General features: G+C 32.6%; 3 protein-coding genes and 1 pseudogene across 3 annotated transcripts; 2 read left to right on the top strand and 2 right to left on the bottom strand.

Annotated features, from left to right (window-relative positions):
- The first annotated feature begins 6,403 nt into the window (after positions 1-6,403).
- LOC142550802 (oleosin 1-like) lies at positions 6,404-6,838 on the top strand. Its single transcript, XM_075659853.1, has one exon. It carries the CDS (start codon positions 6,404-6,406, stop codon positions 6,836-6,838), a length of 435 nt encoding a protein of 144 aa, XP_075515968.1.
- Positions 6,839-8,179: 1,341 nt separating this feature from the next.
- Positions 8,180-9,815, top strand: LOC142552119 (naringenin,2-oxoglutarate 3-dioxygenase-like). The gene is made up of 3 exons (XM_075661754.1): positions 8,180-8,667; positions 8,933-9,263; positions 9,507-9,815. Exons 1-3 carry the CDS (start codon positions 8,180-8,182, stop codon positions 9,759-9,761), a joined length of 1,074 nt encoding a protein of 357 aa, XP_075517869.1. The 3' UTR covers positions 9,762-9,815.
- A 276-nt stretch (positions 9,816-10,091) lies between these two features.
- On the bottom strand, positions 10,092-13,706 carry LOC142552120 (ferredoxin C 2, chloroplastic-like; annotated as a pseudogene).
- A 1,671-nt stretch (positions 13,707-15,377) lies between these two features.
- Positions 15,378-16,464, bottom strand: LOC142551024 (ethylene-responsive transcription factor 5-like). Its single transcript, XM_075660073.1, has one exon. It carries the CDS (start codon positions 16,239-16,241, stop codon positions 15,528-15,530), a length of 714 nt encoding a protein of 237 aa, XP_075516188.1. The 5' UTR covers positions 16,242-16,464; the 3' UTR covers positions 15,378-15,527.
- Positions 16,465-18,760: the final 2,296 nt, after the last annotated feature.

Below are 18,760 nucleotides of genomic sequence, written 5' to 3'. Positions count from 1 at the left end.
TTAATAATGTTTGTGGAAGAGGGAAAAATAGGAAAATGGAGGAAAACAAAAGGAAAAAAAGAGCGGGAAAAAAGTAAAAAAAAAAGAACTAAAAAAATAAAAATAAAATATCATGGCACATTAACACCTCCAATAGTACCACCACTCTTGGTGATTCGGATTCATTTTCTCGGACTCAGTGGACGCTGTTCGGATGGATCTTTCTCCTCTCGACGAGCTTGGTTAGCTCGTTGTTTTGCTTTGAAAATCCGTACCTTGTTAGAGTTGGATAATTTCATATCGATGAAAACATATGCGACGCACATCGAATAGAGCGATGCTAAGATCGTGAGTCTGGCATAGTGTTATCAACTCACTTCGTCAAGAAGGGATGATAGAGTAACTTCATCTTGTACTTGGATTTGATTTATCTGCAACCAGAAAAAAATCTTGAATAATTGGTATCGTTCAATACTTGTTACAAATAATCTAAGAATATGGACGTGTAGTATGAATGGTTGGGTACAATAATTTTTTATTGTTGATAGAACAATCAAAACGACGTTTCAGTTGCTATACATTTTAAAACATTTGAATTGCACAACTACCATAAATCATAGTTTTCGTTAAATGATAAACGTCCGATCCTACAATTAGTATCATAGACAATGTCACGGATTTGATTATCATTAATTACAAGAAATGCAATTATTGAGATATAATAATTGCCTCTAAAATCGAAACATGACATTTGAGTTGTTTTATCGTTTAAAATATTTGAGTTTCACTATTCAATCAATTATAACATTTGGATGCTGCTACTACAGATGAATATGGAAAATATTTGGTTTATTTTGAATATTTTATTAAAAGTTGAGCAATTTAATAGATATGTACTTACTAGCCATTTCTTCTCATGACACAATCACATAAAATTTTAATAATTTTCCATAAAGAAACCTAGGAAACATGCATTTTCAATTACTCAAATAAAAATTAATTCCCGTGAGGGTATCTAAAGATTAAGATTCGATAATGATACTGAAAAACTAATACAATTTTTTTTATAAAAAAAAAACAATGGAAGAATTTAAATATATGTTTTTGTTAAAAATATTTAGAAAATTTTATTTTTTAATAAAAATGGAGAAATTATATTTCAATGGAAATTTTACCAATCAATCAATTATCACATGAAAATAAAAGATGATTATTATCAAGATATATATGTAAAAAAGGTTACGAAATTGAATCTTCCTTTCAAACTTGTATTCCACCAACATAATTTTGATTTGTCCTAAACCTTTTAGGAAAAAAAGTTATTATGTTTTATATGAGATATAATTATTTCCAAAGAAATTTAAAAAGAAAAAAGAAAAAGAGAGAGAGAGAGAGTACTATTCAAATTTCAAAGGCTTCATCCATTAGCGACCATCGTTTATAAATTATACCCCAACATTCCAATGTTTGATTTATAAGTAGATTGTCTTTGAATTCTCTATGTTGATTGGGTAAATTCCAAAATAAATTTTCCACGGCAAAATTCATATTCTTTTTCTTTTGAATTTTAGATTACTTTTCAAGTAATTTCAAGTCAAATAGATTTTAATTCAAGGAATAATATCAAATTAATCATGCAACAAAAAATTAAATTAAAAGGTTACTTGTTGCATATACATCCGTAAGATTTATCATAATTACAAAAAAAACCAACTAATTTTGAAATTACATTTCTCATGTTTGTATCAAACTTATATTTACACACTTTAACTATAAAAATTTAGATACACACCATCTTAAATATATGTCAATCTTATAATTACCCTTTCAAATATGATTAAAACAAAAGCAAACAACAAATTATAAATATATTTTGGTTTGATTTTATCCATTTTAGTTATAAAATACATAAACTAAAATATAATATTTTGATTTTTAACATTCACAACCAAAATAAAAATTTATAATTCGGTTTTATTTTATTTTTATATTAATTTTTTGTACATTTTTCATAAATTAATTTTTAAATGTTCACACTCTTTAATATTATGAACAAGAAGTGATAATTATGATGTATATAAAAAAATTACGGAGAATGCATATATAATTTTCAAAGTTTAACTGATGTATATGTAAGCTACGTACAAATACGAGTGGATGCATATGTAATTTTCAAAGTTAATCGAATTATTTATATAGTTATGATAAATCTCGGGAAGTATATGTAATTAACTATAAATTATATGATATTAAAAGAATAATAATGCATGAGATTTGCGGACGACATTCTTCTTTTTTATTTGATTATTATCCTCGGCCACTGTCTTTAGTATATATTTACTTTTTTTTTCTTTTTAAAGAAAATAATACATGAACGTAGTCGGAATTGCACTAATGTAGGATGCAGAGATTCTTCAAAATCCCGTCAAACTATTGATTTGTCAAAGAAATTTGTTTTCATTGCCAGTTAAACATTTCGTTACGAATACCTAATTTATGCATTAAAATAGTTTGTCTGGCGTTAAAGCGCGATAAACTATTAAAACAATTTATCGTCGATTTTTTATTTTTTATTTTAAAAAGAAGAATTGAAAGTTTTGTTTTTTGATTTATCGTATTTTATTTATATATAAGGCATTGCTTACATTAATGACAGATAGATTCGTTTCTTTTTCTGGGTTACCTTAATTAATTACCTGCTTTCGTGTTGTCTTATATTTTTGGACTTGGACCACGTATGAAACCCAAGTACTTGACTACCTAAAAAACCAAAAGTCTTGTGATGTTAAAGTCGTACCAAAAATTCCTTGAACCAAACAAAACTACTACAACTTAGTACGTACCTTTAGCATACATTATCTGTCAACTTTCACAAGCCAGGCAGCGTAATTAACCATTAAATACTCAAAATGTAATGGTTAATTTTCGAGTATTTAATGCAAACTAGGAATGTGCACTTTAGTTTGCATTAATTAGTGCGCACACATGCATTGAATTGATTAAAGAGTGGTGGACTGATAATGTTAAGAGCACAATCATGTACATGTACATACATATATATATAAAATTATAAATTCGCTCCAAAAAGTAATATTTTTATATTCTTATTATTTCCCCGTGTTTAATTTCTCCTTAATGTATCAAAAGGCGATGCACAATAACAAAAAAGTTAATATTGCGCCAATAACGAGAGGAGAATAAGGTGTGGCAACTAAATTATCCCCGATCCATACTAATTATTGCCATGTTGATATATATACATCCATCTACGTCTCATTCATTAACACTATCTCATCCATAATTACCCTAATATATATATATATATATATATATATACATACGCGCGCACACACACGATATTTTTAGATATTGAAAACGATTGAAACTTAAACATAACTCAACTACAAAAACCAGCTCAATAGAAGAAGATCGTCAAAATTTATATATACAATTGACAAAGAGTACTTAATCCATCGATTTGAGATATTTAACACACTTTTTATGTCTGGGAATAGACATTTGAAGCGTGAACTTTACAATACATTATTAGGTTATCCACAAAACAGACTAACACATAACGGTGGACCTTGGACATGATCGGAACATTTTTATGATATTATGTTAAGATTTAGATTTTGAGCTAACTCGACCTAAAAAACTAGCTCAATGGATGTTGATTGTTCAAGATCATATATACAACTAACAAGAACTTAATTCAATCGGCGTGAGACATTCACACATATAAATACAATCATAAAACACATATACCCTAAAATAAAATATCACTTAAAACGCGAACGGAAAATATCACTACACGAAAACATTATATTCAATTTCTGAAAAAAAACGTTAGACGGAAATTTCGAGGGAAAGAATTTGATAGGAAACAAATATTGAACTTTTTATTGAACAAGTTGGATATTTCTGAAGAAAATACCGTAAGATTATTTAAGATATGTTCATCTGAGTAAGAACTTTAATAATAATTAACGATCAGCTTGATTTTCACTTTAATGATCGAGAACTTAAATATCCTTTGCAAAAGATTACCCAAGTTTTTACAAATTGTCCCACATAATATATTTGACAAAAACTTGTATGAGACGGTCTCACAGGTCGTATTTTGTGAGACGTATCTTTTATTTGGGTCATCCATGAAAAAGTATTACTTTTTATGCTAAGAATATTATTTTTTACTGTGAATATTGATAGTGTACCCGTCTCACAGATAAAGATTTGTGAGACCGTCTTATAAGAGACCTACTCAATATATTTTGCGTACGACGTGTTTTATGATATTCGAGATTGTAATCTGGAATATTTACATTAATTATTTGTGATCCACATCACGTTGATTGATTAAAACTATTCATTCCTCGAGCATGGCCGACACACTGATTCATATTGCAAAAGTCGTCACCACATTTATGTATATATCACCTTTGGCTTAAATTGTTGGTTGTGGCCGTTTGGCCATATTGGTCACCCAGCCCAGCTGTGTTGCACATTCACCTTTACAAAATATACAATTTTTGAGTTAATTTTGTGAGATTGATAGACTCAAAAAACTCACACAGGATTTTCGATTTTCCCAACACTTTATAAAAAAAGTCCCTTGAACTTTTCCCCAAATCGAGCACATGCACGTGATCTACGCGTAGTCTTTCATTAATTTGTGAAAAAGATACGAGACAAAACAAATTTTGCTGGCATCTTCTGGCTTTGGTTTTTTGTGTTTCCACGAAATATGTCTTCCAAATTTATATTTGAAAATGAAATAGAATACACAAATGAGTTATTTGTAAAATTGAGAGAATTTTATTTTAAAACTTAAAAATATATAATAGTGGATTAGAATATAAAAGTAGCAAATCCGCAGGCTTTTTACTTTTTAGGACCTCTTCAAATGTTTAGGATATATTAGATAGATTAACTTTTGTGTAAATTAATTGGCATAATGGAGATAAGTAGTGGCGACTTTCCATCCTCTTTTGCAATAATTTATTTAAAATGAAATAATTAATCACGTCCTAAATAATGTAATGATGTCTAAGCCTAATAATATTTTTTCCTTTTACAAAATAATAGAGATAATATAGAGAAGCACTATTGAGACGATAATATAAGGAGTAGGTCTCTTGTGAGATGGTCTCACGAATCTTTATCTGTGAGACGGGTCAATTCTACCGATATTCACAATAAAAATTAATACCCATTAGCATAAAAAGTAACATTTTTTCATTGATGACTTAAATAAGATATTCGTCTCACGGATCACACAAAATACGATCCGTTAGACTGTCTCACACAAGTTTTTGCTTAATATAAGCATGTAATAATGATACAAATACAAAGCATAATTTCACCAACCATGGTTTATCAGGTCAACTCTAAAAAAATATATAGGATTTTGTTTGCAAGTTCAAGTATCTGGCCCGACCCATACCACCTAGATAAATGCTGGGCTCTTACTAATTACTAGGTTTAAAGTTGAAAGTTCGAGTTTAATTATGTTTGGTTTGTAATTATGCAAACTTGTTCACGAGTTCGAGCTCCATTAGTTTTTGGGTTTTAAGTGTATAACAATAACTTGTATCCTCACACATCGAAATTTGAGTATAAAAGAAGTTATTCGAATATTATAAAATGAGAAGCATATCTTTTAAATTCTCATATCTTGATTGAATTTTTGACTAAGAATGATCGACTAGCTCAAAAACGAACTTGTTTAACGAGCTAAAAAATGATCTTGTTTAACGAGCTCGAAAACGAGTCGAGTCGAGCCGTACTCGTTAAACATGATAAATGAGCTATTAACGAGCCAAGTTCGAGTTATTCATGAGCTTTATGAGCCGAGCTCAAGCCTCATGATAATTGCTCGAATCGAATTCGAGTACACCTTAAATCCGAACTCGAGCTTGATACAGTTCGCCTCGACTCATTTACATCCCGCTCATTTCAAGTTTTACTCTTGTACATGAAATCAGTAAATTTGTACTTATCATACATGTATAATACGAGGCTTGATTTGTGAATTTGAGTATTATAGAAACCTAAAAATAATAAAGATATTCATATATGTGTGTTCTGGTACAACCTATTAAATTTGTTTTGATTCTTTTCTAGGTACAACCCTGTAAAGCGGAGGGCATTCTTCTTGATTTAATTTAATTTAATTTGAAAGGATAATTGCATGACAAATATACTTGTCGAATGCACAAAGCTTCGTGTCATTCAAACACTGCATTCATCCATGCAGTAAACACGTCACACTTTCTTCCCACACCGCCATGCAAATCTTCACAACAATAGATGCATTCATTTGTGCACACACATATATATATAAACACACACGCACAAGCAGATTCACAGATTCCAACTCTCCCCCCTGAGAAACAAGATTGTCCCAAAAAATTGAAGATCGATGGCTCAGAACCAGCCCCGGTTCGACGTCCAACAGAGGTACCAGCAGCCGCCACAGCAGCAGCAGCTTTCACGCCAGGTGGCCAAAACCACGACCGCCGTCACTCTTGGCGGGTCTCTCATGGTCCTGTCCGGCCTGACTCTGGCAGCCACAGTCATAGCCCTGGTGTTGGCCACTCCACTTCTGGTGATATTTAGCCCGGTTCTTGTCCCCGCTACCATAACCATTTTCTTGATCCTCGCAGGCTTCGTAACTTCAGGTGGATTCGGCGCCACCGCAAGCTTCTTGTTCTACTGGATGTACAAATATGCCACCGGGAAACACCCTGTTGGGGCTGATCAGCTCGACCGTGCTCGTGAGAAAATCTCGCATGCGGCGTACGATGTTAAGGACAGGGCGGAGCATGCTGCCAGGGGTGGCCAGCAGGGAACTTGATTTGAAATAACAAAGACTTTAATCGATAATAAAGGGAATAGCGCTGCATTGCTTAGTGTGTTTAAAGTGTAATTTCTTGTTTCAGACCAACAATATTTCGCGCTTTATGGATTGGTTTGTTTTCATGTTAATTACTCGGTAGTGTTGCTGCTGCATGCTTATAATTTTTGTTGTTGCTTTTGAATGCCAGCCATTTTGAATAATTTCACCGAGATTGTGACGTTTTGATAACTTTCCCAAGTGATATAACCATTTTAAGCATGCATTTTTCTTCCTAGAATACGAAAGATTGAACATATTCTTTTTGACATATTGGCTCATCATCAATTCTGATGCAAGCAGTCAAGTTCGACTTTGGCTCTTCTATGGTTTTCTGTCTTTCAATTCTTACTGTGATTCATTATTCCTGGACCGAGCAGAAAGATTAAATTAATGAGTTCGAGGCTTGAACACTTGTCTTTTCACATTATCAGAGGGGTGAACCGTTCGTAGTCTAGTGATGGATTTTGATGCTTACAAATATTTTTCATGATTATTAATTTTGGTGCTTGGCTGTCATTTATTTTAAGAGCAGTGATGTGTTTCGATGTTTATATGCACGTAGAGCTAAGAAAACACTAATATTGTTACCTGGTTATGATTTATCGCCAAAATCGAGTCGGCTGGCCATACAATGTACAAGTACTTGGCCAACAATTCGAGCATAGGAAATCAGCCAGTGCTCGAGTACTATTTTTTCCTAGCGATAGGATACCACAATATATCGATGTAACCCTATGATACAAAAAAAATGGTCAGTAGCCGGCCACTTCGAAACTATGAGCAACGAAAGATCCAAAACGTTTCTTAGGAAAAACCATCACCACAAATTCGTTACATGTTAATACGATTAGAAACTTCTAAGTCCTGGGTTAATTAACTGCGAACCTTGCTAATATCGCATGACGACTTACGAGTCCAAATCCATCTCTACTAACAAAGCAAATTCTAAAGAATAACATTTAATCTTGAAAACAACATATTATTTTACAAAGTTTTTCCGATTAAATAACCGCAAGTAGGATGATCCCATCACGTCAAAAAGTGAGAGATTCGGTATACCTTGTAAGCTTCTACAAAGAACTTTTCGACCCATTTGCATTCAATCATTTTCGAAAAGAGGAGACCTATTAAACATAGTTCTAAGAGTAACCCTTTGTACATATATATAACGACAGATTCATAAGTTGGATTACCTCTTTATATGCATACCATGTGGTAGAATATTGTATCATAATACAAGAATAACCAATCAAGTCTCAGAATATCAAATTTCCGAAGGACCTTATTTTTTTTCCCATAATGGAACCACAACTTGAAGAAAATGTTGAATCGCTCTCCTATGATGACCACAAATTACGCGTAAAAGATTTCGTTTGGTGCGAGGATGAATGGCCTTCGATAAAGTACGACGATTTTGTTGATGGAGAAGACATTCCCATTATAAGTTTACGTCGAAGTACCAAGAAAGATGAAATGTACGACAGCATGTGCCAAGACATGGTGGCTGCTGCACATAAATGGGGTTTCTTTAAATTAGTTGATCATGGGGTTTCACAAGAAATTATAGAAGATATAATCGATGGCGTAAACGATTTCTTTGATCTTCCGATAAAACAAAAGGTGAAGGGTGCTAGAACTGGAAATTTGCCATTGGGTTATTCTGCATCTAATCTTGATTATGGACAAAACTTGCCTTGGGTCGAAATATTACAGTTGCTTCGATCTTCACAGCATGTTGTTGAATTTTCTCAAAAGGTCTATGATGACAAGAAGCGTCAAGGATTAAGGTATATTTATTCATACTCCAATATCCGATCTTGTACTTGATTTAAATACCAATTTAAATTTGACCAGGTTCTAGCTACGTGAGAATCGGATATATGTGAAATATCTTGATATCTCCTCACAAAATATTGAGATTACGAGTCAGATTATCTTCCAAGAACCGTGACATATTCAAGAAATTAATGCTTGTCAATAAACTGATGAACCGAGGACATATGGCGATACACCATGTCATACACTAACTTATATTTAGAAAAATTTCTGCAGCAATGTGCTGATTAAGTACATGAAAGCAGTGGAAGAACTAGGAATGACAATCTTAGAAATGCTAGCTCACGGCCTCGGCCTAGTCGACAATTTCTTCACAAGAAGTATGACAGAAGACACGAACATGATGATCAGAATCAACCGGTATCCGTCTTGCCCTCTTCCTGAGAAATGCTTAGGACTTGGTAGTCATTCTGATCCTCACACACTCACCATATTGCTTCAAGATCAAGTTGGCGGCCTACAAGTTCGTAGAGACGATGACAATAGATGGATCGGAGTACGGCCCCTTACAAACTCATTTGTCATCAATATCGGTGACACTCTTGAGGTATATGTATATATATTGTATTCCCTATCTGTACTTGCAAGCCTACAGTTCTACTTGTCTACTCTAGAGGTATATATACTATATATTTCAGCGTGAGATAAACTAGCCAGAGTCCAAACTCCTTTTTTTTTTTTTTACTACATGCAATATATGAAATAAGCCCATTGAAAGACCGTAGATTGAATTTACTAGCAAATAGCAATTCCTTAACCTATAGTTGCAACAATATGTGCATAATTTGAGGCATGGAGTAACGGAAGGCTACGGAGTGTTGTCCATAGAGCAGTTCTAAATAAGGAAAGGAATCGTCTCTCAATGGCCTATTTCATGAGCCCCACAAATGCGACCAAAATAGAGAGCCCTCCTGAGCTTTTGGATCCAGAGCCTAATCCAAGGAAGTATATATGCTTTACATGGGGAGAATTCAAGAAGGCGATCCTGATGCAAAAGAGAGTTGTGGGCAAAACTTCCCTCGACAGATATCTTATCTACCGTTGAGACTTGAAGAAATTAAGTTTAAATATGTCCCAAATATTGAATGTCGATTTTAACGAAATAAGAGAACAAATATTGGAAGTTGAAACAGTTGAACGCAAGAATATGATTCCAACATATAGTCTGCTGTCATGTCAATTGTATAATTGATTTGAATCGTGTCGTATTCATCGTGAATAGAATATTTTTGGTTTTCTGTTTCAGCTTTAGTCAATTTCAGTAAAAATGGTTCTTCGAATTGATTTTGTGCATCAGTGATGTTTATTAAGAATACTCCCTGAACAACTAGGAAGATCCTGAGCATGACCCCTGATGACAAGGTGCACATCGACGCATAGCAAGGTCCATTTTGTTTGCCACAAAAACTTGGGAAGTATTTCTTAACAAGTAATATCGAGGATACAAAAACAAATAAACAAAAACCGCATGGCATAAAACTACCAGTTACATGTTACCAAATTGGTGATTGTGGGCAGAGCTAGCCTTACTCATCTCCCATGGCCAATTCTAATGCATAATCATCTCTTTAGAGCTAGGCTTACTCATCTCCCATGGCCAATTCTAATGCATAATCATCCCTTTCCTGCATTAAGTTGTAGAGAAATCACTATATTATGATCCTGTGCATTGGATTCAACTATTTCTACCCTTTTTGGTTCTGTTTCTCGTTTTAAGGCTATTAACCTAAAGCGAGTTGAGAAATATGACTTACAATAGGCCCTCTTGCAAAATATCGTCCAAATTGAAGCCAATACACCTGTAAACGCAATAAAGTTTTATGATCTTCGTGCTCCATTGAAGATAAACAAATGTATCACAAGAAAACTTTAGCTGCAATCATGAACATGTCACAAATTCAAGACACGGTTCAAGTATTTTTACTCATGTGATGCAAGCATATTTATAGTAAGTTGCACTTCTCGAAGGAAAAACGTGACAGTGAATTCTATTTACTCCCCCACCAACTTAGACAGAACTGTAAATGACTCCCTGTTGTTCAGAAAATTTACAGCGAACTCTCTTCTTTCAATATAACCTATCATGCAGAATTTTATAACATCCATAAAGGGTGGGTGCAAATGTAAACTCTAAAAGTTAAATAGAGTATGGTCGTAACTTTTGAACAGGGAAGAGTGATTTTGCATTTCATCTTAATTTCAGAAATTATCAAAGCTATAAACTCTAAGATTTACTACCTCATCCTCGTCTTGTGTCACAACCTCCAGGTCAGATGATGGGAAGCCCACACAAAGAAGTGCATACCCCTACACACCAGAGAAAATGAGTATATATGTATTGGCCCAAAAATCCAAAGTTGGTATAAATTAGGAATCTCTAGCAGACAAACTTAATCTAAAAAAAATTAACTATGATGAAAAAACTGCCACCATAGAGGTGAAGGTGAAGAAGGAAAAAGACACATAAGGGTGATCGCTAGAGCCCCAGAATAAGGACTTTCAAAGACAATTAATTAATTACCGGCCATCATTCATTAATCTACTAGGTCATACTTTATCATTCAATTATCCGAGGTATGGATTTTCAGTTAGCCTACGATAGACCCTTAAACATTAATACCAGTGCACAAGTAAAAAATTATGCACATGCATCTTCTTTCATAATTTATGAAATGTTTTAAATTGGTTACATTAAGGTCACACATGGAATTAAAAATTGCAAATATAACACTTCAACATTAGTTCGCCAAGTAGATAGCACACCTTATCTTTCAATTCAGCAGATATTCCTAATGCTTCAGGCTGTCTGAGTTGCCCAGACTTCACACGAACAGCACAGCTGGTACAACAACCTATGAAATAGAGGAATTAAATAGTGAAAATGTACTGCTCCGAGAATCAGGCCCAAATGTAGATCAAAGATTTATCAACCACCAATATAGAAGCTAAGCTCAAATCCATGATATTTCAGTTAGGTTTAATTACACATTTTAACACAGGTATCTTATTTCGTTAATCATAAAATTGATTGTAATATACCAGATTCCATCACTGCATTTTAAAAATAGATACAGATTCCAAATTCAGGTTCCCGTGTAGACAAACTGACGTACTTATTTCATGCTGTCCTGTCTGCAAATCAACACATTCCTATATCGATGATTCCACTCAAGTCAAGTGTAAAATTGCCCATGCCTACTGAAGCGATGGTAATGCAATTTCAATTTCAAGCCTACACATCGAGGAGGATAGAAATGATATTCGAGTAAGCTATCTGACCCACTAGATGCAGGGAAAGTATGAAATGTAACTTGAATTCACACTGATGAACAAATTAAGATAGCCAACACAAGCCATCCTCCATGGCCAATAAAACAAAATACAGTAAGGCCATGGCTATCATCATCTTTTGAGCTGAAAAGGCCACATACGTCTCATTCTTGTTTTTGGTATATGACTATTGGCCATTGATCTTGAAGTCGATTCAACTAAAATCATGAGAATAATATTTTATTTGTGGACAATCAATAAAATATTTTTAGTTTTGTGGTTAAATGGAGTTTTTCCAAAGTATATTTTGCCAATTCATTTACTCATGCAGAAGATATTCACACAGTCTTTTGTAAGGTGAATGATGTTCGCGTGAGAAAGTCTTCCACAAACATGTATATTTCAGTATTTTCTACAAGAAGACATTTTAAGACAAATAATTGCTGGACTTAGTAGCTGATTTCAAACTATGTAAACACCTATATACAACAGACCACGAATATGGTAAGCATACTATCACACAGAAAGTTAGCATTATTGCGCCATCATACGAAAGGGAGATGATACCACATTTTCTAACTGTGTCAGACCAAGAATTCGGTTCAATTAAATAAAAAATAAAAATAGTAATAGACACTAATAGTAATAATAATAATGGTAGTAGGCTCTACATTTCATGTTCATTTGAATCCCCTTTCTTTCCCCTGAAATGAACACAATCTACACAGGTGAGCGGAATGTGTAAACTTTAGCAAATATAATCGAATAGTACCATGTCTGCAAGCAAAGGGTAGACTTATACTCTGAGACTCTGCCGTGTGTAGTATATATTGGTCCTACACTTCAATATATGCGAGTTATAATTACAATCAAGCCAAATCTTCAAAAATATATAGCACATATAGCATTTGTCAGTTAATTACCTCGGGGACGAAAAATTCATGGACAACCTCACGTTGGCGATCGTGTACCGTGACTTTGTGGGTCGGAACAATGGTAGATTGAGCACTACCATTCACTGCAACAAAACTCTGAAGCTGCGATATTATTTATCGCCGGGAATTGAAGGGCATGGCTATGAACTTTTGGTTTAATGATGGTCCAAGGCGCGATGGTCTTCTTCTTTTAACTGAAAGGCAAGCGTTACAGGGAGTTTGAAGGTCCATGAGTTCTTCCGTGTCCCTTTCTCTGCTATAACCGCCTATTAGAATGGATTGACCGGAATTTATGCTGAAGGAGACAAAACCCATTAGTATTTTATCTAAACACACAGCAAAAAACCAAAAATCAACGAAACTGTGCAGAAACATTAGAGACAACAACTACTCCAAAAAATAAAGACAGTTAATTTCACACAGCACGCACCCAATTTTGCACACATTACTACGAAAACAAAATATCAAGCTGCAGGACAAGATATATTGAGCAAAAACGAATAGGATTCAAGGAACAAAACCCAAATCAATGGGAATAATCACTCCGACTGCAAAATAAATGCAAATAACAACTGAAATCCACATTCAAAATTCAATTTGTATAACAGAGAAATGCAAATGACAAATGAAATCCACATTCGTAGAACAGTTAAAGAGAAGTACGCACGAGAACGTAAAGATTGTGGAGGACGAAAGAGAGGTTGAAGAGATATCAGCAGCAACAACAATAATAATGGTGGATAAAACGTAATGCAGAAAAAGGAAATGGGAAAAGACAACGGTGGGGTCAATATTATATACATTATATAAAAATATTCAGTTAAATAACAAAATATTTCTGATAATGGTAAAATAATAATAAACTAAAAGTAAGGGGGTTGTTGTAGTTAAATTAAAATTAAAAAACTTTCTCCTAAAAGTTTATTTTGATTATTTATAATAAATATTCTAATTTTTGCATTCAATAGTAATATTTTGAGATCGATATATCGATTATATAAGTATATACTCAAAATTGATATTTTTTGAAAAACTATATCGATAGTTCTATTTATCATATAAAATATTTTAAATCAATAATCGAATTTAGCTATTATTTTGATGGATTTGAATTTTAAAAAATGTTAAATAATTGATTAAAATGTATTAATTAATATAAGGGTATTTTGTTTCTATCATTTAAAAAAAATGATTTTCTGCGATATATTACATTTGAAAAAGTTATTTTCTTAAAAAAAATATTTTATCAAATTCATTTTCCCAAATATCTCTATTATTAATATAATATGAAATATTTTTCAAGTATTATTATTGGAATAGTTAGGAAGATCTTCTCAAACCAAATAAAAAGTTTTTTGTAGTGGAGATGATTGTATTATATGAGAGGTTCTTTGGAGTCAAGATTATAAATTAATATTGAGAAATCATTTTTTTTTTTTTTTGTATGAAAAGTGAAAACTAACAGATTGCCTTTTATTTAAATTTATATTTCTCATCCAATTCTCTTTTCTAACAGTTTACTTAAGTGGTAGAACATGTATACCTTAAACACAGACAATATTATTTGGTTTGAATTTGTTCTCATTTAACAGGGAGCACTTCCAAAAACAGCCAAGAAAATCGCAGTCAAAATGTTGTTGAGAGACTTTGGGAAGGTTATCATGAATTCAAGAATTATGTTTGTAGCGAAAAATAATTTTAAGATGAAAATATTTAAATCTATTTATATTAAAGCATTGAACTAAAGAGTATTTTTGTCACCTCGTATGTAATACTTGTACCCTGACGCACTAGAATTATGACCAAATAATTTCCAGAATACAACAATCTCGTCTTGCTCGCCAGTTATTCGGTTCAGAGCAAGACTTCCTTGAACAACTCTCTTATTATGCATATCTTTGTGTTGGATGAAAATGAGATCATCCGTGTGAAAAATGTGATTTTTCTTTTATCCACAAGAATGTGTATGGTGTATATATATATATATATATATATATATATATATATCCACAAAACTAAGCAAATAATTCCATGATCACCATTAATAATATTAATTAATTGAGAAGATTGAATGGAAATGATTACAAAATTCAATAATAATAAATAGGTATTAATGTAAAAAATTAATAACATTAATTTAGAAATCAAAATCAATAAAAAAAATTTGAAATATAAAATATTTTATAAAAATTCAACAATGTGTGCTGGTCTTGAAGATCTTGACCGGACAAAGGAATAACTATTTTAGGAATGGGGATAACCTAGAAGATTTTTAGTAAGAAAAATTTAGAAAATGAAGTTTTATTTATCCATTAGATACGATGAAATATATCAAAATTGTATATTTGTGGAAATTGTGCATTGTCGTTCATGACAAAAAAATCGTTATTAATTTTGTATATTTAATAACAAATAATGGATAAATTTTATAAAATAAAAAAAAGAGCGAGCTAATAAATTTATAAAAAACATGTTTTATTACACTCTACGCGTAGGTGTCTGTTACAACTGGTCAAACATATTTTGTTCGATATGGTTTGAATTGTAACTCATGCTACATGATCAGTCCACGATATACGTCATTCAGTATTTGAATGCAAGAAGGTTCATATAACCATCTGTGGAGATGGCGGCATCATGCTCCATATCGATGATGGCGTCAATGGCCACTCCATGATCTCATCCTTGACCGCCATCTCACACTTGATCCTCTTCGGCTCTCTCCCAAACTCCTCCTCCTCCTCCTCCACGGCGCCTGGTGACTGCACTTTCTTCGCCTGCTGAATCTCAATGGGGAAGTTGAGAATCGCCTTCCTCCCGCGTAACTCGAAAGCCGCCCTGTCATATGCTCTGGCTGCATCCTCCGCGGTTTCGAAAGTCCCCAGCCAGATTCTGGTTCCCCTACGCTTCGGGTTCCGGATCTCAGCCGCGAACTTACCCCATGGCCTCTGCCTCACCCCTCTGTAATGTGTGTTGGACTGATGATTCGACCCCGAAAACTCGATGATCCACTTGAATCCATTAGCCTCTGGGAGTTCATTCTTCAACGACGGCTTCCTATCTCTTGCTCTCGTTGTCGTCAGGTCGATCATCGGAGGACCATCAAATTGACTTCGTTCCAGAATCTGAGATTCGTCAGAGCTCGAGAAATCAAGTGTATACCCCGCACTATGCTGAGAACTGCAATTGGAAACAGACGAACTAAACAAGCTGGTATTGCTGTAAAGATCGTCGTCAAATGAACATGGAGTGGGAGAATATTCACCCAAAAGATGCATTCTTATGTATTCAATGGTCGAAAATTCATCATGGTTCGTCATCGGAATGAGGTTCGATTTGAGAGGATTAAGCAGTGGAAAAACAGAATATTTGATCAAGTGTCAAACCGAGTAGAGTGGAATTGTTGCGTTTGCGTTTATCACATATATTTATAGAGAGAGTTTTAGCTTTATTCTCGAGGATGAGGTTTCCTAAGTTCTACAACGAAGAGTTTTCGGTCAAAACGATTTGACTTTTTATATATTATTTACAAAGGGAAATCATGTTGAGCTGGTCTTCAGCGAATTTCCACCGTTGGATGGGATGGCTTCTCACCGAGGTGGCATTTGGATTTTGAATTGGTTTATTTGGATGGTTCCTTCCCCGTTACGTCATGGGCACAGGACGTGCTGTTCTATTTTTTTGGTTTCACCAATAGTTAACGTGTAAAGAAATAATATATAATATTATATTATATAAAAGGAGACAGCACTTTGTTCTGTTCTATTCATTTCAATTTTTTTTTACGGTGGTTTTTCTTTTCAATTACGTGCGTGTTATATTTGAAATTTCACGTTGAAATATTAAAACCAATTCTTATAGTACCCCATGTTTTATTAAATAAATAAATAGGAAAATATAACAAATTATTTTTATTTGAAAGTGGTAGAAATTTGAATAGAGAAATAAGGGAATACACAAATTTTGAATCAATGCATAATTATTTACGCCCAACTGTATAAACTTATCATTTTAAAGCTATGTATCTAATATTAGCATTAAAGCTTTGTATCATTATCGTACAAGCATTTTTTTCGGACGAGCATGTCGCACATAATTTAAAATTTATCTAACTAATGTGATTTTCAGATTATTATGTTAATCCAAAAATTTATCCAATACAAAATAAATGATAAAAGTCCGTGATTCTATCGATATAAAAAAAAGTTAATGTGTCAATTAATTATACTAAAACAAGTAATATACTTGATCCTTTCCAACCAAAAAAAATTACAATTCAATAAAAAATTTAAAAAAAATAAAACTGCAACTTGGCAATTGTCCTTTTATATAATATAATATTATATATTATTATTATTTCTTTATACGGTAATCATTGATTTACGGTGTCAACTTTCACTAAAAGAGGGTCGACATGATCTAACGATATTGATATGCGAGTAAAATTAGTTTAACTAAAGTTTGGAGCATAGACTAACACGATATCAACAGTAATAGTGGTTTATTTCTCAATTATTGATTTAATTAAGGTAAAATCTTGATCAATGTATATAAATTAATTAATGTTTTAAAGAAAAATTTCAACAGTAAAGTATTTACAGCGATAATGGAGGTTTTGACATACAAATACACTAATTAACTTGTTGGGAATATTATGACTAAAATATCATTATTTTGAAAACCTCATGTCTAAAAGCAGAACTCGAACTCGAACTCGAATTCAAACTCAAACTCAAAACATTCTAGATGGAAGACTTCATCGGCGTTATTAATTATTGATTACTGTCTCTAATTCGATTTTTTTAATGATTGGTACGAGTATCTTAAGGTAGCATTTACTATCGATGTGTTCATATGGATAAATAATGTTTAAATTATTAAAATATTTAAATAAGATGTAGTCCGAGTTAGAATTTTAAACTCTAAAATATTTTAGTATTTAAAATTGATCTATTCGAGATAATAGCATATTATTTCAAAATTATACAAAATTTATATATAAATTTTTTTTAAAAAAAATTAGATCACCCGTGTTTTATATACCTATGTAGCTCCGCCCGTGTCAGCATGAGAGTTTACTCAGGATAATGGTTGCACTGCAGTTTCTTCCGTCACAATGGAGTCATTGTGTAATTCTGAATTTGCCTAAAATACCCTCAATCTTACCAAAATAAAGTAGTGTCCGCAAAAGTTTATTTTAAGTGTTTATCAGCTTCTACATATAATTTCCAAATATTTCACTGCCTAAAATCTTGGAAGCGTTTTGTCATTAATGAAATTAATAATTTTATTGTGTAATGTCAGATAATTAATGGTAAAAATATATTGTTTTGATATTTCATCGTTAATATTAAACATCATTTATATCGAAATACTTAAAAAATATAAATATATTACGTACATGTCATATATAATATTTATAAATATCATGTAACAAATGCAATGCGTGTGCATATCGAAAACTAATATTAATAATACTATCCATACTCATCAAGTCAATAATTAACAAAGCCTGAATTGACACTGTATAATCTATATCGTAAATAGTTCAAAACCTTGCAACAATTTGGATGGACCAACGGAAAGAAATCTAAAATAAAAGTCATTTACAAATATATATATATATATATATATATATATATATAGTAACTATATTCAGATTTATGAGAACAAGACCAGGGTTAAATCATTTTTCCCAATATAATTGTCAACAACTTGACAAATTATCACACAGCTCATAGATTATTATATTTATACTATTTAATATGCCGAAGAAACACAATAATCACTAATGTTACGAGAACATTGTTAAATTTTTTCGGAGTAGATCTTTTGTGAG

This window comes from Primulina tabacum, chromosome 7 (assembly GCF_025594145.1).
Source record: "Primulina tabacum isolate GXHZ01 chromosome 7, ASM2559414v2, whole genome shotgun sequence".
In the NCBI taxonomy this organism is placed as follows: domain Eukaryota; kingdom Viridiplantae; phylum Streptophyta; class Magnoliopsida; order Lamiales; family Gesneriaceae; genus Primulina; species Primulina tabacum.
This window is presented reverse-complemented; position numbering and strand designations above follow the sequence as displayed.